The 19,624-nt window shown below is 43.3% G+C and overlaps 2 protein-coding genes across 2 annotated transcripts; both read left to right on the top strand.

Annotated features, from left to right (window-relative positions):
• The first annotated feature begins 2,798 nt into the window (after nt 1–2,798).
• Nucleotides 2,799–8,638, top strand: LOC127026512 (keratin, type I cytoskeletal 10-like). The gene is made up of 8 exons (XM_050911815.1): nt 2,799–3,560; nt 4,335–4,417; nt 4,879–5,035; nt 5,693–5,854; nt 6,225–6,350; nt 6,582–6,808; nt 7,602–8,005; nt 8,462–8,638. The coding sequence occupies exons 1-8, from the start codon at nt 2,799–2,801 to the stop codon at nt 8,485–8,487; spliced, it is 1,947 nt and encodes a 648-aa protein (XP_050767772.1). The 3' UTR covers nt 8,488–8,638.
• A 6,388-nt stretch (nt 8,639–15,026) lies between these two features.
• Nucleotides 15,027–18,590, top strand: LOC127026513 (keratin, type I cytoskeletal 15-like). Its single transcript, XM_050911816.1, is given in 9 exon segments — nt 15,027–15,497; nt 16,307–16,389; nt 16,580–16,689; nt 16,692–16,735; nt 16,929–17,090; nt 17,455–17,580; nt 17,676–17,902; nt 18,061–18,149; nt 18,571–18,590. Coding segments are annotated over 9 exon segments (1,332 nt in total).
• Nucleotides 18,591–19,624: the final 1,034 nt, after the last annotated feature.

The raw sequence follows: 19,624 nt of genomic DNA, 5'->3' as shown, positions 1-19,624 counted from the left end.
TGACTCTTTCTTTTCTTTCATTGCTTTTATTTTTTAAAGTATTTTCCAAGCATACAATAAGACAGGCCCTTATCAGAAGAAACTTCCAGTATGGACAAGTCCCTGCTGTGAACAAGTAGATATAGAAAAAGACAACCTATAAATAAAATAGGAAACAATGTAGGTTCTCAGAAAGTACATAAGCAGATTAAGAGACTCTTTTGGCAACTGTTTTTACTCTTGTTTTAATAATTCCAGAGAATTTTTTGCTCATTATCACTAACAAACCCATAGATTGTTCTAGCTTGTCTATGAAAAGCATCTATAAGGAATATCACCAGAATCACTGATGGAAGTTTGAATGTGATGATCAATTTTACTTACTATAGTGGAATTTGTGAAAAAGGGCCCCCATTGACCAAAACAACATTACCCGGACACAAAGGCAAAAAACACTAAAAAGAAAAAATATTTTGCGTAAACTACATCTTTCAGCACCAATAACAGAACATGCAGAAGCCCAGAAACTGTGTTTACACTGCTGAGGTGACACTACCATCCTCCAGCTGTGAATCAAGGAGAAATTATCACATCATCAAGCTACCTGACATCTTTCGTCACCTTTGAGCCATTGAGTATATCAAATAGCAAGATAAAATCAGAGAGCTTTTGAAAGAGATTGCATAAGCAGCAATAAAGCAATGCTGGCAAAAGCACAGTGCAAAGGACAGGACAATGGATTCAGTCAGAAAATCTTAAATAACCCTTAATTTAAGATAAAAAAGACCAGAAGTTAAGAGGCAGAAATACAGTTTGTAAAAGAATCGTGCACATGGAGACTGATAGCAGAGTGTAAAAAACAACAGCAACATACAATCAACTTCCAAATCAAGGTGGCCTTTGGAAAGCAAGGACTGCACTGCATTGCCATCTACAAGAGCTCTTTTTGAAGATGCTGAGAAAAGGACAGCAGACAACAAATGATAACTCCTCAGAGGTGCCCTTCTTTGTTCCCTGCACCTGAGGTTTAGGGGGAGATTGCTGAATTTCACAAATACCTTGCAGTCATTAGAGGACCAGTAACCAAACAGAGAGAAAGAAAGGCAATGAAGACATTTCAGTAACACAGAACAAAACTGTCACTGGAAAAATGTACGCTTTCTTTCAAGCAACCTGTAACAGGTTGGGGTCCATCTACAGCAAGACCACAAATGCTGATGGTTTTGCTGTTCTTTGCAATTAAGCGGTAGGGACTGGCTGTTTGCATGAATGAAGTCTCTATTTATTAAAAAATAAGCTGGAAATTTCTCATAAAAGCTTGCAGTGTAAGAGCAGAGCTAAGTGAATGCTGAGGAAACGAGATTCTGCATTTGAACCAGAATATTTAGTTTTCACCCAGGACAAAGATGAAACATAACACGAGTGTATTTTTGTAGATGATAGTCAACTGGAACCAAAGAGTCAGTCAGCACTGTTTGCCCAAACTCAGACACTTCTTATAGATCTTTCAGAAACATGCAGTTCTGTCTTCAGATGCTCTGTTTGAGCATCAAATCTAACAACTGAGGATGAAAACCATTTACAAGTCCATCTTGGGTAAACTTCTGGGGATCAGTGCAAGATTGAAGTATGGCATAGTTTCTTTTGTGGTCTCAACAGTCTGATTTCAACCAATTTGTGTAAAAAGCCTTTCAACTTTTCTCTCAGGATACTATTTTAGAGTCTCAAGGATCTCTGCGTTAAGAGCAGTATGTATAATTACTCTATCACCTGTAACAATAGAGAGAATGAGCAGTTTTATATTAAACCATAAAAGATCTTCCCACACAGTAGTTTATAGGTCATTGTCTGCATTAATACAGCTTCTAATTGTGCTACAATTGACTTTATAATACAATTAAAGTATCTTTAGTCTTCCTACTATTTTAGGTCAACAGCTCTTTGGTGAAAAAAATCCAGTATTTTTTTTCTCTTTGAATTCTAGGACTTAGCTATTTAGTGTGCTGTCCTATCACTTTCTTCACAAAGGAAGGATTTTGATTTTTAAATAAGAATCCCACTGCATTGCTTGAAATAGACTTCTCATATAAATAAATATGTTCTGTAAGTGATGGCAGGGATACACAAGTTGGACAATCTAAATATACAAGTTATACAGTCCTATTAATAAAACTCTTGCACTATCATGTATAGTGAGAAAAAGAATATAAACAGTGCGGATCTTAAATGCACAAAATATGAAAGAGCAAAAGAGAACAACAGTCTGACACTAGCAGCTACAAAAATCTGAGCAAAGAAAGATTAATAATTGAACAAATAAATGCACAGTCTAACATGAGAGATTTGGGCCTCATCTTCTTTCTTTTAGGGAAGAACTGAGACCAAAAATTCTCTCTGTATAGTTCCATCAGGTACACATTATCTCAACATTAGCTTCAACAGGATCCTGTATAAAGTGGCTTTTCCATCGTCAAGCAGATCCAGGCTGCATGAGGCAAAAGACTACCTATTCCAGAAAAAGCTAAATTAAAAGAATGCCACCCAAAAGAAATGAAATGTTTGATCTTAAACAAACACCATAAACCCAGCAATGGGCTAGATTGCCTGAGATATCAGCACAAAAATATTGTTCAGCAAATTATTCTTGGCACAAACAACCAGGTTGGTAAATGCCCTGGGAGAAGGAAACACCCTGATGGTGACACCCACTGTCAAAAGTATAAATAGAGAGAGCTGGGGACGAAAATTTGCAGTCCTGAATCTTATCAGGCTGTGCACCTAAATTTGGGATTGTGGTTAGACTCTTACCTGCTGTCACTATGAGCTGTGGCACTAAGTCTTCGACTAGTACCACTAGAATTAGCAGTGGAGGTGGTGGTAGTGGTGGCGGTGGAGGATATAGCGGTGGCGGTGGTGGAGGGGGTAGCAGCTGTGGAATACGTAAATCTGGTGGATACTCCTCAGTGTCCACTAGAAAATACACCTCTTCTGGAGGAAGTGGAGGCTTTTCTGGGAGAAGCTTTGGTGGAGGAGTTTCCAGGAGCAACTATGGAGGGGGCTTTAGCAGTGGCAGTTGCGGAAGGATTAGCCGCAGTAGCTATGGTGGGAGAATGAGTGGTGGTAGTTACGGAGGAGGAATGGGCTGTGGAAGTATGGGAGGAGGATTCGGATCAGGTGGGGGTGGTTTTGGGGGAATGGGAGGTGGTTATGGATCTGGCCTCGGTGGAGGTAGTTTTGGCGGTGGTGGATATAGTGGAGGTGGATTTAGTGGCTTCGGGGGTAGTGGTGGCTTTGGTGGTGGTGGCTTTGGTGGTGGCGGCTTTGGTGGTGGTAGCTATGGTGGAGGTAGTTTTGGTGGAGTGGGGTTTGGTGAAGATGGCGGCTTGCTCTCCACAAATGAAAAGTTGACCATGCAGAACCTTAATGATCGCCTGGCTTCTTACTTGGATAAAGTGCGACGCTTGGAGGACGAAAATACTCAACTTGAACAACTGATCAGGGAGTGGTATAAAAATCACGGTCCCACTTCTACCAGGGACTACAGCCAATATTACAGAACAATTGAAGAACTGCAAAACCAGGTATGATGTAATTTGACTAACTTTGAACAGATTCTCATTAGAACAGCACTTGCCTCCTGCAGCACAATACCCCTATTTGGGGCAGTATATTCCCTCCTTTGTTTTAGCCAGGAAGCAGACTGGTGTGGCGACAAAGCCTGACTACCAGTTTTTCTCTGCTGTGGGTGATATGCGTATTCTGGCACACTTGTGTTTGGTGCAGGTAGCATTATTTGGTGGAACGGCAGATCATTACTAGTGCACCCATTACGGGGCCTGCCCAGTGCTCACTTCGACGCTGTGCTCTTGCTTGTTTGTTCCTCACTCTGTCAAACAGGAGAAATAATTATTGCTTGCTTATGTTGTGCTACTAGTGGCCCTATTAATTGCATCTTTTTGTGAATATACAGGACGAGCCAACATGTGCATTTAGTCTAATTCTAGCCCTCAGCCATTTCATAGTGCCATACCTCCTACATGAATATGGTTGTTGCCAAATGCAATGGTAATTATGTTTTCCCACTGTTTTTTTAATATGAGGAGTTTATGTAGTTTTTCTTTCCAACAAGGTATTTTTAACGGATATTTGTAAACCAAAATTGACAGCAAAGGCACTTTCTTTTAACTGGAAGCAATAAACTCTTCTCTCTATACATAGCTCCTGCAGCACTAGTCAGGCTTGACATTACCATAAAGATATTCTGAAATGCGTTTCTGCACAGGTATTTCTTCCCTCCATCTGTGTGTCAGACTGAAAAGATGACTGACCGAATAACATCTGCCCTCTCCTTTCAGATTGTTGGTGCAAATGTGGACCTTAACAAGATCCTTCTTGACATTGACAACACCCGAATGACTGTGGATGACTTCAGATTGAAGTGAGTCTTTCTCTTACTGTCTCATTCCAACTTGCCTCCCTTTACCCGCCATAGGTTCATATTGCCAATTAATCTTTGTAGACGCTATAGCCTCTTGGCTCCAATGACAGAATATATAATTGTTGGGAAAAGCATTCTGAGAATTATTTTTTTAGTTTTTCATTATTATTTTTCTCCAGGCAAGTTATTGAAGAGTGCCATTTAAAGGACTACATTCTAAGTTCCTCCATCCTTGCATGTGGATTTATAAGCATAATCCTCATCATATAAATCTCATAGAGAGAAATTCTACTGAAATCAAACAAACCTATTGGAGATGGAAAGATAATTAGGTCCTTTCTTTTAAGAATTGAGCAATGGGATTAAAGACCAAAGATGTACTGATGGGAACTGTTCATAATCAAGATAACAAACAAAGAGGTCTGGCAGCACTTTTACTATCTTTCTTGTCTGTTGTTTAGGTATGAAACTGAATATACTCTCCACCAGAGTGTGGCAAGTGATATTAATGGATTACGTCCACTTTTGGATCAACTGACTCTAGCCAGATCTGACTTGGAGACACAGTTTGAATCCCTAAAAGAGGAATTGATCTATCTTAAGAAGAACCATGAAGAGGTAAGTTTCGCCACACTTCAAAATAATAACTCAAAATAAAATAAAAACTCAACACTCGGAGAATTTCCTGTGGATTTCTTGCACTAGCAGTAACCAGATTTTGGCCGCTGGCTTTGATCATCCAACTTGACACAATCTGGCTTTGATTTTCAGGAGTATGTAGCATCCATAGCCGCCCGCAACTGATGTAATAAGACACCTAGGTCAACATGTGGCAAAATAAGACCAGGGAAATGAATGGCTTTCAGTACAAAGTACAATTTTGTTGCTGAACTCATGGAAGGAAAATTGGATAGAATATGTGGAGGAGTCAAAAGAAAATATTTATACTATCTGCAATGATATTTCCCATTGAGAAGAAAAATACATAAAAGAATTTTCACAAAGAGCACGCTGCATAGAATTCCTTATGACCCTGAGGAGAAAATGTCAGGGTCAACGTATATGCGGTGCCTGGCTATTGTTAGCTGTAGAGTTTGCCTTAGGAATGGCAGAATTGTTCCCTTTCATGACAAGGGCAGATGAGGCCCCCTTTGCAGGAACGATACGGCTGTGTGAGGATTTGTGTCTCTTTCTTTTTCTTTATTCGAAACGATGACATTTCTCCTTACCTTCGCCCTCTGAGAACCTGGTGGGTTTTGGTTTTTTTTTTTTCAGGAAATGAAAGGACTGCAAACACAATCTGGTGGTGATGTCAATGTGGAGGTCAATGCTACTCCTGGCATTAATTTGATGGAAAAATTAAATGAAATGCGTTGCGAATACGAACGGCTTATTGAGAACAACCGGAGAGAGGTGGAAAGCTGGTATGAAACCAAGGTAAAGCACAGGGTTTTTTCGGTTACTAAATCTTTCACAAAGAACTGGAGCTATTTACATCCAGCAGAGGAGAGGCAACTTATCACATATTATTTAAGGGACATTAACTTTAAATGACTTTAAGCAGTTTACTGTAACAGGTCAGTTCTAGAGTATTAAGGTTATGTGGTAAAGCATGCAGAATCTGTGTTCCAGTAGCAAGGTGAATTACACAGAGTGAGTTAGCAGAGTGGCACGTGGGAAATACATATGTCAGTCTACATTACATCTTTCTTCATTCTTATTAATTGCTTTCTCAATGCTTTTATGATAAACTGACAATGTTTTCTTATTATCAAAAATGCTGCAATTTTGTATGTGAATTTTTCAGATGGAAGAAGTTAATCAACAAGTCCACTCAAGCGGCCAGGAGATACAATCAAGCAACCAACAGATCTCTGAGCTGAGACGTGAATATCAAAGCCTGGAAATTGAGCTGCAGTCGCAAATCAGCATGGTAAGTAAAGGTATTTGCTTCTGCTTCACCTGTGACACAGGCTGTATGTGTCACTAGAATGAAAGAATAGTTACACCTAGAAAGTACTCCATCTGTAGAGAATGGGATACTGGATTACTTCTCTTCAAAGGTATGGCTTTTTCTGGTTTGTGAAGATCTCCAGTTTTTCCATAAAAATGAGTTAAACTTGCCACATTCCCATAAACACTGTATTTTGTTTTCCATTTGCAGATAGACTCTTTGCAATCCAACTTGGAAGACACAGAACGTCGCTATAACATGCAGCTGCAGCAGATCCAGGGTATGATCGGCCCCTTGGAGGAGGAGCTGGCCAGCATCCGCTGTGAGATGGAGAGTCAGAATGAAGAGTACAAGATGCTCCTGGGCATCAAGACCCGCCTGGAACAGGAGATTGCTCAGTACCGGGCACTGCTTGAGGAAGGGCAGCAAGACCTTGTGTATGTAAACTGACAAAAGAACACTGCATTGTGTGAAACCCAGGGTTGCTAGATTAGTCACAAAGACAGGAAATTAACAGTCTAGATTTGGAAAACAGATTTTGTACTGAAATGAGGCTAATTCAGCTACCTTGACCAATCGCCTCCCAGGTTTGAGGTACTATACATTTCTTGGCAAACCTGTTCAGAATATAAATCATGTCAAGAAAAATTAATGCAGAAATTCTGAACTACTGATTTGGGGCTGGACAGGGAAACCCATGTACAGAGCCTTACCTTTACCCTGGCTCCAGAAAAGGCCAGGAACTGAACAGACAGAAGTCACCTTGGAAAAGACTGTAAGCAGGAAAATGACCCTAGTTTTCCAAACCTTCATAAAAGTCTCAGCGTGCAATTCTCTGAAAGTTCAAGCTACTTCGGTTTCCCTTATGCAGTGAGCCTGCTTCTGCTTGTAAGTGGCGCCTGAAAGAACAGCTAAAGTTTCATTTTCTACGTTTCCAATTTGGAGTGCAGTGACACCATACACTGATAAAGCAGCAATGCTAAATCTTGCAAGAAATACCTGAGCAGAATGTGGGAAAAGCAAAAACTCTTGCATTCAAGCTGAAATCGAAAGAGAGGATGACTTTTGGCACTGCATCAGTTATCTTGCTGATCTGTGCTAGGTTCTAGAATGGAGAAGTACAGACAAGAGAAGTGCAGGCTTCCATGCAGTATCTGTAGATAGATTTCCTTCTGAGATGAAAAATGCATTTGATTAACTTTTTTTCTCCTTCTTTCTCTCTCTTTGCAGAATCCCAGCAGGAGGAACAGGAGGAGGAACGGGAGGAGGAATGGGAGGAGGAATGGGAGGAGGCATGGGAGGTGGTAGAATGGGAGGTGGTGGCTATTCTTCTGGAGGAGGAAGAGGAGGAGGAGGTGGTGGCATGAGTGGTGGATATGGAGGTGGTGGCATTTCCTCCAGCAGCGGAATGGGAGGAGGAATGGGAGGAGGAATGGGAGGAGGAAGTTGCGGAGGAGGAATGGGAGGAGGAAGTGGAGGAATAGGAGGGGGAAGCAGCAGTGGAGGCAGTAGTATTGTTGGAGGAGGAGGAAGTGGAGGAGGAGGAAGGACCTCAGGAGGCATCAGCAGTTCCCACTCCTACTCTTCATCTTCCCAGTCTCAGTCCTGCAGGACTGGTGGTGGTGAAAGCCAAGGTGAGAACTGTTGTGTGGGCACGCTGTTCTCTCAGTCCCATCCTTACTAATTTATACACTGTATCAACATACTCTTCCAGAGGTAAACAGTACTGAGGATAAACTAAAATTTCTGGAAAGCGTTAGATTCACTTTTATTAAAAATTCTTTCCTATTTGTGTGCAAAGGATCAACTCTGCTTAAGAAACACACATTCAATTTCTATTTAATTTTGTGGGTGACATCAGCTAATCATTTAGTTAAAACCCCAGCTGTTTTTCTTAATCTCTCTCATTCTTTGCAGAACCTCATAAATGCCGCTGCTTTTGTACCATGCTGAAGTTTTCCTTTATGCTTTTGGAATGCTTATGGTCACCTATCACATAATCAAGCTTCTTTTCTGTCTGGCAGATAGTGCTGCCTCAGAGATTCAGTGCCAGTACTGAAGGAATTAATGCTTTCTTTATTTCTAAACAGGGTATGGAAGAAAATCTTTTGACTAAGAATATTCATTGAGGATCCTACAGTGCAAGACCTTTCAAACAGAAATTGGCCCAAATCCTCTACATTCCCCGCGCTCCCGAGGAAAGACAGATGCTCTTAACAGTTCCTCAACGTTGCTGATGCCGTCTATCCAAAAAGGCCCATCAGAGCTACTCAGATGGGCCACGTGCCCACCTGCCATGCATGCTATGCGCTTCTGCTGCCTGGAATGCTTTGTGGCTTCAATCATTGGCACCAGAGCTACTTGCTTTACAGATTCAACCTGTTTGTTACTTGGGTTGTTCTGTATCAGGAAAATGTCGCTAATAAAACTTCATTTCTGTCTGATGCAACCAGAATCTGTGTGTCGGTTTTCTTCCATTCTGTAGGCATAAACACTTAAAAAGAAAATACAAAGCCATGCCAACACATGCCTCCAGGTAGAAAAGCTGATGATACATTACAATAGTTGATAATGAAATTTAGAGTTAAAGCACAATTTCTGAGCATTCAGGGCAGATCATAATCTTGGAGCATCCTGGGCTGTGCCTTCGTTTTTTAATAATGTGCCAGATACTCTTGTGGAGCTGAGCTCTAAGATTCAATAGCAGTTGAGTATCAGCCCAGAACGGACTGCAGAATCTCGGCACTATATGAATGCTAATAAAGTTGGCATCACATGAGTGCCCACCCAGGCCTGACACAAAGAAACATGAATGATTACAGAACCATGATTGTAAAATGAAAGGAATGTTTCAATTTGTGATGCCCAAAAACTTAACTAACATTGGTTTAAACTGGAAATGCACAAACTAGGGATCTGTTTTTGAACAGACAAGAAAAAGAAGTTAAAAGGAAATATAATTTACAGGATCTTTACAAAGTTCTCCTCCATAAAATGTTAATACTAACAGCAATATTTGCCTTCTACCTGTGACAAATGACGTACATGTGAAAGTACCCGGGATGTTTACTTTTGGATATAGGAAGATCTGTACTGTGAAGAAAATTAACATAAACTCTTTCAGTGACATCCAACTATTACTTAAAAACATTCCTGACTACAGTTCGCAAAAAATTTGATTGCTTGGCTGCTGCAACAGCTCAGGGCAACTCAACAAAGAAATAATCAGAAAGCACGCTCTTGTTATTAGCTGTCTTTTGGGAGTTGCATTTGCTTCTGTCCAGCTTTTTTATATGCTTTTTTATAGTCATTATTTCAAAGAAATTATAGTATAGCTTTCTGCAGTGATTGGGACAACTTTGTTCATGAAACAAACAGTAGCTTGTTTCATTGCAGCCCACCCCCATGGATAAGATCAATTTCCAGAGACTTAGTTGAAAAAAAAAAACTTTGCCTTCTGGAGACTAACAAATTCAGAGAGGAAAGGAAATGAAATGTTTTGTCCTAGGCCTTTCAAAGCAGTCTCTTGTGCACGTTTGAGGAATGTCAGGTATTTCTGAATGATATTTTGGAGGAGAGAGGGCTGCCAAAGTAGGCAGATCACAAACCACAGCTTTATTAATTTTAATGAGAAGTTAGCATCTGAATTCCTCAGACTAATTTGAAAATCTTACTCCATTGTACAGCTACCACCTAGACAACACAGAACAGAAGTCAATTACAGGCTGTGCAGCTTGCAAGTAAACCTAGCAGTGGAAAACCTGGAAAGGAACGTAAAATACTAGTGCCTGCCCAGCATGCGAGTCTCCCCGTAGTTCTCCCCTGAGGCAGGTTCAGCTCATACAGCCGTTTGCAGAAGGCTCTGTCGTAACCCTGGCCAAGACAGGATGTCTATAGTGAAGCTAAGTTTTAAGAAAATGCACACAGCAGTCCAAGCTGCAAAGGCTAGCAGAGTATCCCAGGCAAACGAGGGGCCAAAATGACCCTGAGGCTGCACAAGTGAAGGGTATATTTCACTTGTATATGAACTTGCAGGCTTAACTGCTGATGCAGGGCTGTGTGCTCAGGGGGTGGCCTCTAGTGGTGAATAAACAGTCAAAGAAAATGCGGGTTTTGTGGAAGAGGAGCTAGCACCATTGATTAGAGGTAAAACAGGTCGACGCACAAGGGTGTGGATCAAGAGAATAGATGCAAAATTAATTTCCAGAAATACAGGTCACATTGCCATGCAAACTCTCTCAACACTTGGAAACCGTTCAGGGAAATAGAAATACTTGACCTACACCAAACCGAAGTCTGTATTTGTTGGTATCGTGCTTCCATGAACTAGGCTTTGCAGACTTGTTAAACTTTGTGCTACACAAATACTTCCAGTGACACACAACAGGAAGAATGAGATTCTAGTAATGCTGATCTCTATTTCTTTGTTTTAGATATTTGGACTACACACATCATATAGAAAGAGATATGATGTTCATAGTAAATAGTATGTGGATTATTTCAAAGTAATCAACTGTGCTTATGCCAGAGCCCTCTAGAGGGTACTATATTGTTACCTCTTGCACCTTGTATGTTACAACTACCTCCACAGATGTCAATCTACACTTTAAATTAACCTTCAAAGAGTATTTATTTTCCTGTCTCATAATTACCTTGCTGCCCAACATGCACTAAGTGCTACGCACCGTATGATGATGTTCAGAAAGGGTTAAAATAGGCAGAATGGAGACAGCACCTAGTAAGAGATCCAGTTAGAGGGAAAGAAGGATTTTCAGGAGAAAGTCACTGGTGTGGCTAAGGAAATTAAAAGAGAGTATCAGAGAGGAATAAGGAATCTCACTGTATCTTGAACAAAGACTGAGGAAAACCCTGTGGATCTAGACAGTGAGAATGTTTGGATGAATGGAATACAGCTGGGTTCTTCCATGGAGAACTATGAAATGTGGGGATATGTCCCCTCGAAGGTTATGGCCACAGAGATGATTCTCCATTCAATACACAGAAGATCAAAATGAAGAACATCATTAATTCCACCGTATCAGTCTAGGGCACATAGATACCCTGGGTTGCATTTTGAGTGCTGTAACTTTGGTGACCCTGTCTTGAAAATAACATGATAGAGCTGGAAAAGATTCAGAGACTGGTGGAAAAGGTATAGACAAAACTTCTGCATGTGCACTCGATAGTATCCTAGAGTGTTTCAGCCTCAGAAGGAGGCACATGATCAAGGATATGACAGCATTCTCTCTAAACACAGCCGTATGCAAAGTCACGACTGACATGAAGGTGTTTCTAATTAAAGTTTGTTGACAAAGAGTTGATAAGTCATAATTTTGTAGATATTTTTCGTAATTCAGTTTCACTTTTTAAGTTCAAAATTTTGTTTCTCTCGTAAGGAGTATTTCCCGCATATTGAAGTCCCTTTCCTTCTGGAGTCAGAGCTAACATCTCTAGGTTCTTTGGATGTCACTGGCAGTATCTACAAGGACATGCCTTTAGGCAGCTGAATTCAAGCTCTGGGATTCAGCACCTCAAGTTTATAACTCATCGCATATTAAGCCTCTAAAAACTAAGCACTTCTACAGATAGCAGATAATGTTCTAGTGGTAACAGTTCACACCCCTCCCCTTCCAATTCAACAATATTTTGTTGACAAGCCTTTCTATATAATTCTTATGATAAAAGAAGAAAATTAGATATATGGATATACAAAAGCCTATTGTAAAATTATAAACCTATTAAAAGTCCAAAACCAGAAGACTCTAGAAGAATGGCTTCACCCAGGATGAAGCTGTACTATTTTCAAGTAGTTGTCTGTTGGTTTGCAGAGGCACGGTGGGAGCAGGAATATTGTTTGTAAGCAGCTTCCTTTGGCGCCCGTGCTGCTCTGGGAGACAGGCAGGTAGGAGTGCTGTTTCACTGGGTGTTTAGGAAGGTGAACAGCAGCAGCTACATGCCAAGAGCAAAGCACAATCGAAAGGTGCTCCTGTTCAGGACTTCAGACCCAGCTCTTTTTACATCCATGGGGCACTGTATTGGGTTTGCATGGCAAGGTTTTGGTAGCGGAGGGGCTACAGGGGTGGCTTCTGTGAGAAGCTGCTAGAAGCTTCCCCTATGTCCGATAGAGCCAATGCCAGCCGGCTCCAAGATGGACCCACCGCTGGCCAAGGCCGAGCCCATCAGCAATGGTGGTAGTGCCTCTGGGATAACAGATTTAAGAAGAGGGAAAAAAAAACGTGCGCAACTGCAGCCAGAGAGAGGAGCGAGAATATGTGAGAGGAACAGCTCTGCAGACACCAAGGTCAGTGAAGAAGGAGGGGGAGGAGGTGCTCCAGGCGCTGGAGCAGAGATTCCCCTGCAGCCCGTGGGGAAGACCATGGTGAGGCAGGCTGTCCCCCTGCAGCCCATGGAGGTCCACGGTGGAGCAGATATCCACCTGCAGCCCGTGGAGGACCCCACACCGGAGCAGGGGGATGCCCGAAGGAGGCTGTGACCCCATGGGAAGCCCGCGCTGGAGCAGGCTCCTGGCAGGACCTGTGGACCCATGGAGAGAGGAGCCCAGGCTGGAGCAGGTTTGCTGTCAGGACTTGTGACCCCATGGAAGGGACCCACGCTGGAGCAGTCTGTTCCTGAAGGACTGCACCCGTGGAAGGGACCCACGCTGGAGCAGTTTGTGAAGAACTGCAGCCCGTGGGAAGGACTCACGTTGGAGAAGTTCATGCAGGACTGTCTCCTGTGGGAGGGACCCCACGCTGGAGCAGGGGAAGAGTGTGAGGAGTCCTCCCCTGAGGAGGAAGGAGCGGCAGAAACGTGTGATGAACTGACCGCAACCCCCATTCCCCCTGCGCCGCTGAGGGGGAGGAGGTAGAGAACTCGGCAGTAAAGTTGAGCCCAGGAAGAAGGGAGGCGTGGGGGGAAGGTGTTTTTAAGATTTGGGTTTATTTCTCCTTATCCTACTCTGATTTGATTGGTAATAAATTAAACTAATTTCCCCAAGTCAAGTCTGTTTTGCCTGTGATGGTAATTGGTGAGTGATCTCCCTGTCCTTATCTCGACCCACGAGCCTTTTGTTCTATTTTCTCTCCCCTGTCCAGCTGAGGAGGGGAGTGATGGAGTGGCTTTGGTGGGCACCCGGCCTCCAGCCAGGGTCACCCCACGACAGACACATACAGGCACACTGTCTTCAAATTCAAACAATCCTGCCCCCTCTGCTGATGCGTACCTTCATGTGTAAGGTGACTCGATCCTTTCTCACTCTTCTTTTGCTAATTTTAATGAGTTTATTGCTTCTTCTGTAATATGGAATCTCTTCCCAAAATACTTCTAGGTTGAATTCACCCTCCCTCACTGTGGATAAGCTAATTTTGAGGTGGTAATTCACAGCAGGTTCCACCAGCTCCCTTTGTGTGAAAAAGAATCTTCTGTAGGAGCCATGGTGCCAATATTTAATGCACAGCTGGAAACCCGAGAATGTGTTTCTGTTCAAGGCTTTTCTCAGTTTCATAGAAGCTTGATTAATAAGGAAAAAGCAACTCACTGAACACCCCATATTGCATAGGCAGCGGAAAAAAATACACAATTGTTTCTTACTCTGTGTTTTGTGTTGCAAGATATTCTTTCATGGTTGGCAAACACAATTCACTGTAACGAGTTCAGATAATGGTTATATTTTTTCAGAACTAATCTTTGGCACTGCATCTTTTCATCAAACTTATTTTTTACTGCATTATATAATTCAAGGACATATTCTGAGAAATGGCTATTTTTAATATGATTATGAAAATATGAAATAACAAACATTTGTCCTTTCAATTTCCTCTAAGTCCATTTAAAACAGCTAAAATAAAATTAATAGCTGTTTGATAGGAAAAGATTTAATATGTTTTCCCTTGCAAAATACTACTTTTGTGACCGTCATCCAGTTTTCTTCAACAAGAAAAATGACTGCAATCACCATCCTGCGCTTTCAGAAAAAGTTAAATACCAGCAGGACCTTCCTCAATACAAACAGTGACAACAGAGTAAAAGATTCAATGTAAAGTTCTCTTCTGTAACAGACATGGGAATGCAGTTTTATAAGTTAATACTTTATTTCAGTAAATTAAAGTAGATTTCTAAATAGCTAATGTAAATTTTGAGTTAATTAATGAATGAAGAGTCCCTTGCAGGCTGTCGGTCTTACGAATCATTGTCTGTGATCACAGGAGGAAGACAAAAGCTGAAATACTGAATTTCACCACACATATGACTGAAGGAGACAGACAACCAAGGCGGAGCCTTCATTAACTCTTATTACTAGTGATACATTGCCAGATTAATAGAAGCTATGAGATATTATATTATCCAACAAAATATCCAACCAAGAGCCACCCACATAAAATTATAGTGCATGCTTTGTGTGAATCAACACAGACATACTTGAACAGAATAGTAATGCATTTTACTTACCTCAGACAAAATTTCCTTAGCACATCACTTTTGGCATGAGCACTAAGGCTGGCAAACTTCACGGGAAGCTGGACTGCCTTACAGGTGACACCCACCCAACAAGGTATAAATAGCCATCAGCGAGGACAGAAGGCTGCAGTTTGATTTTCTCTGTCAAGCTGTGCAGCGGGCTTTGCATTTGGGGCTGGATATCTGATTACTTCCACCATGAGCTGCAGCATCAAGAGAACATCTAGTACCTCTTACAGGAGCGGTGGAGGTGGAGGCATCTCCGGTGGCGGTAGCGGCAGGAGTTCCTCCGTCTCCTGCAGGCGATATGCCTCCTCCGTGATAGGCGGTGGAAGCTATGGTGGGGGAGCGTGCAGCATCGGCTACGGAGGGGGCATGAGCGCTGGCAGCCTTGCTGGTGGCTTTGGTGGAGGCTTGGGAGGAGGCTTTGGTGGTGGTTTTGCAGGAGGCTTTGGCGCTGGGGGGGACATCCTTCTGAGCGGCAATGAGAAGGTCACCATGCAGAACCTCAATGACCGCCTGGCTGCTTACCTGGACAAAGTGCGAAGGCTGGAGGAAGAAAATGCTCAGCTCGAGCACCACATCCGGGAGTGGTACAGGAAACAAGCTCCCAGCGTTTCAAAGGACTACAGCTCCTACTACCAGACCATCGAGCAACTCCAGAACCAGGTAGGATAGCCCCGGCTAACGGGGCTCCATCTCCCGCACGCTGTTCTCCTTTGTAAGGACTTCCTCCTTCCCTCTGGCACTGGCACTGGCTCTGAAGGGGGGGAGGGAGCTACTGGACAGCCTTGCTGGTGGTACCGCAGGCAGAAACCCGCCGAGCTGCGCCTCCCACCTCTTGGGTAAGCAAACCCCCACACCACCCCACAAGCGAAAGGGATGTGCTCTGGGGGCACAGCCCGAGGCATCAAGGAGTGCTCCACCAGGCCCAAACATGCTGGCGCACGTAGCTGAAATCCCACGTTGTACAGGTGGCTCCACACCAGCCATGTGTGGTTTCCAGTCCTTCCCGCTGCTCCCACCCAGTCCAGCTGGATGGAGCGCAAAGCCAAAGCACCTGGACTGCAAGATCCGGACTCCCTTTGTCTCTGCACACTCCTACTTATACCAGCTGGAAGGACCAAGGCCTTCCCTTACAATCGGCTTACATCGGTACCAAAAAAATAGAGTAAACAGACCGTGAAGAAGCACGTTGCAGGAAAAGGGCTGAATACGTTCCTGGGGACACATGAGAACTCTCTCTAACTTGAGAAAGAGCAGCAGAGAGTAGGGATTTGGGAGGATGGTCTGTCATAGCCTGAGTTTCCTTGAAAAGGAAACTTTTGGAGCATTACCCTCTCATATGGCCCCTGCATTACTGCAGCAAACAATTCCAAGACCCACAACAACGCTCTACCAAAGCTTTGGGTCTTCTTTCTTCTTGTCCTGGATGTCTAGAACACAGAAAGACTCCTCTCCAACTTCTCCTTTTTCAGATCATTTCTGCCACTGTGGACAATAACAAACTGATTCTGGACATCGATAACAGCAAGATGACTGCTGATGACTTCCGAATGAAGTGAGTACCTCTCTGTGAACCCTACATGTCTTTCAAATCCCACTCATAATCTCAGGAGACACGGCAGCACTGCCCCCAGTGGTGTTACTAAGTCTTCACGTTTTAGTGGAATACTGACCTTGAAAGATGTGTGCTATTGACTGTCTCATCTCATTTCCTCATTTCTCTGTCTCTCTTGTCTGTGGTACAGGTATGAGAATGAGCTGGTCATCCGTCAGACTGTGGAGGCTGATATTAATGGCTTGAGAAATATCCTGGATGACCTGACTCTGGTTAGATCTTCACTGGAATCCGAGCTAGAGTCTTGAAGGATGAGCTGATTGCTCTTAAGAGAAACCATGAGGAGGTACGATCCAATGATAAATAGCATGGCCAAGACACAGTCCTTTGATTCTTCAGGGTTCCCACAGTTACCTATCAAGTCATTTCAGCCTTATGTCCTGTGATTGTCATTCCTTTGTACCTTGATATTGCTTTGCCCACTGTCCCCAACCCAAGAAATGACCTGCGCTCTTCGTTTCTCTCTTCGGACTCTGCAGGAAATGAGGCAGCTGCAGTCTCAGACTGGTGGCGACGTGAGCGTGGAGGTCAATGCTGCCCCTGGCGAAGACTTGACAAAGATACTCAACGACCTGAGAAACGAATACGAGCAGATCATCGAGAAGAACCGCAGAGAGGTTGAGCAGTGGTATGAAGTCAAGGTATGTAGCAATGCACAAAGTGGACTCTCCTGCTGTGGGAAAACCCAGACACCCTGGTACCGGCCATGCAATGCCTTTGGCTAAAAGGAGGAGGCTGCTCACCCGCACCTCACTCGCACAGCTGGGGGAAGGGGAAGGAAAAAGCTGCTGGGGAAAGACTGCACTGGCAGAGGGGGAGCAGGCCAGGTCTGGTGTGCAAAGCTGGGTGGAACGTCAGGATCTACGGAGCGATGACTAAGCTGTCCTCGACGAGGACAGGATGAAAGGGAGAGGCTCCCTGGCTATCTCAGTTCTCAGTCAGCAAATCCGCTCCCTGCGGGGATTTTCTCACTCAGAAAGTGTGTTTGGGGTTTGATTCCTGCAGATTGAAGAAGTCAATCGGCAGGTCACTTCTAGCAGCCAGGACATCCAGACAAGCAGCCACCAGCTCACTGAACTGAGACGCGAAATGCAGAACCTGGAGATCGAACTGCAGGCGCAGCTCAGCACGGTACGTGGGGCAGGATCGCTGAGGGCCCTTCCCTCCTCGGAATGGGCAGGGACGGGTGGAGCTCTGGTCCTAAACTCCTGCATTTCCACTTCCAGAAAAACTCTCTGGAAAACTCCTTGGCAGAAACCGAATCTCGCTATGGCTGCCTGCTGCAACAAATCCAAGGGCAGATTAACTCTGTAGAGGAGGAGCTGGCCAGCATCCGCTGTGAGATGGAGAGTCAGAACCAGGAGTACAAGATGCTCCTGGGCATCAAGACCCGCCTGGAACAGGAGATTGCTCAGTACCGGGCACTGCTGCAGGAGGGACAGCAAGACATTGTGTACGTATTCCATATTATAGCAAGGGAACAAAAAGAAATCCTTGTGTATTTAATTGCTAATATAGACTTCTTGTCTATGGAGCTACATCAACATCTTTTTTGACTGACTGTCCAGTGGTTAGGGGCGTTTTGGTGAATTAATTACTCTCCTTTCACAGTGCCTCCCAAGGAGCTTTCCAAGGAGGTGGAAAATCCTCCCATTCATATTCTGTTTCCTACTCTCACTCCCAGTGTGGTGACGTGACAGGTAAGACAACGCTTTGTAAGGATATGTTTATTAGTGGGTTACATCTACCCCAATGACTACAATATATTTTGTCAGAAAAAAGTTTTGTCTTTTGGGCTGGGCAAGATTCCCAGGTCCAGTAGCCCAGGACTGAGAGAACCTCATTGATCTGTCACAGAGCAATCAGGGGTTAAAATACAGTAAGTCTTGCCTTCCCTCTATCTAAATATAAAACACAGATTATAAACTTTACAGGATGGGATATGCTTTTTTGGTCATTGGAATAAAAAAAAATACAGTTCTGAGGAAGTGCCTAGGGTATTGCTGGGCTTGGAGCCTCTGAGCTTCTCTTGCTAACACAGCATGTTAGGTGAAAGAATTCAGTTCAGCAGGAAAGATCAGATTTCCCCTTAAGGCAATGATTTGCTCTGTCTTTACCCAGGACAGTCAAGAGTGTGCTAGAGCAATAGCAGTGATGCTGGCATCCTCCAACTAAGAGGCATTGAACATGGACAACGAGAGACTGAACCAAGCACTTCTGCAGCACAGCTGATGCAGCTGGAACAATTTGGAAGGAGCGCCTGGCCACCCACCTCATCACCCCTTCTGCCATTCTGCAATGCTTGTCTTACTTAACCTACCTTTGTCAACTGGTTCTTTGTTTAAGGGCTTAAATTCTGCTGCTAACACTGCCTCTAATAAAACTTTACTTCTGCAATGCAAATAAAAACAGTGTGTCTGAGAAATTTAATTTAACAAATTTTGAACAGGCATGTATCAAGCTAACCAATCAAATACAGGTTGTCCTATCATACTTTGTAACGTAGTCTCAGGACAAGCTATTTTGTACTAAGCAAATGGACACCATGACGAGATAATATCACTGAGTAAAAGGAAATGTCACTAATTCTGAGCATGGCTGTATGAAAGCTGTACGAAGGGTGACACCTTCCAAGCTCTGCCTATGGGAACTGTCAGTCAGGTGAGACTGTCAGAACTCTCTGCTCAAAAGCAAGAGATATAAGGTTGAAAGCAGAAATCTTGACACAATTTTTCTCCTTCCTGTGAAATTACAAACCATTTACTGTTTTGTTTTCTAACGGCCACTAATGGATTGCTTTCTGGCCCCTTGCCTTACTGCTTTTTACTGAAGACACTCTGAATGATGTGAGTGAAAGGAGAAAGAAAATGCCAATGATGGGTAACTCTCTGAAGATTATTTAATTAACTGTTAATGTACTAAACTGTGTTCAATGCCACTACTATGACTCACCTGAGTCCATTAATCTTGGGCTTTACTCAGCTCATCATAGCCAGAGTTCCTGTGGGAAGGTGTGACTCAGTATAGGTTGTTCCAGTACGTAGGGGTTTCCTGACATCAAGTATTTCTACACCTTTGACTACGCAGAGAATTACATATTGCTAACTTTTGTTAGAAAATACAGTCAACAAGGCAATGGGCCTGTTTCCTTCAGTGTCACAGACCGAAAACATTC

Source organism: Gymnogyps californianus, chromosome 28 (assembly GCF_018139145.2).
Source record: "Gymnogyps californianus isolate 813 chromosome 28, ASM1813914v2, whole genome shotgun sequence".
In the NCBI taxonomy this organism is placed as follows: domain Eukaryota; kingdom Metazoa; phylum Chordata; class Aves; order Accipitriformes; family Cathartidae; genus Gymnogyps; species Gymnogyps californianus.
The sequence above is the reverse complement of the archived record's forward strand: the minus strand, read 5'-3'. Positions and strand labels throughout refer to the sequence as shown.

Coding starts and splice junctions, on each gene's coding strand:
- LOC127026512 (XM_050911815.1), top strand. CDS start 2,799: ATGAGCTGTGGCACTAAGTCTTCGACTAGTACCACTAGAATTAGCAGT. Junction 6,351..6,581: donor TGCAGTCGCAAATCAGCATG/GTAAGTAAAGGT, acceptor TTCCATTTGCAG/ATAGACTCTTTGCAATCCAA. Junction 6,809..7,601: donor GAAGGGCAGCAAGACCTTGT/GTATGTAAACTG, acceptor CTCTCTTTGCAG/AATCCCAGCAGGAGGAACAG.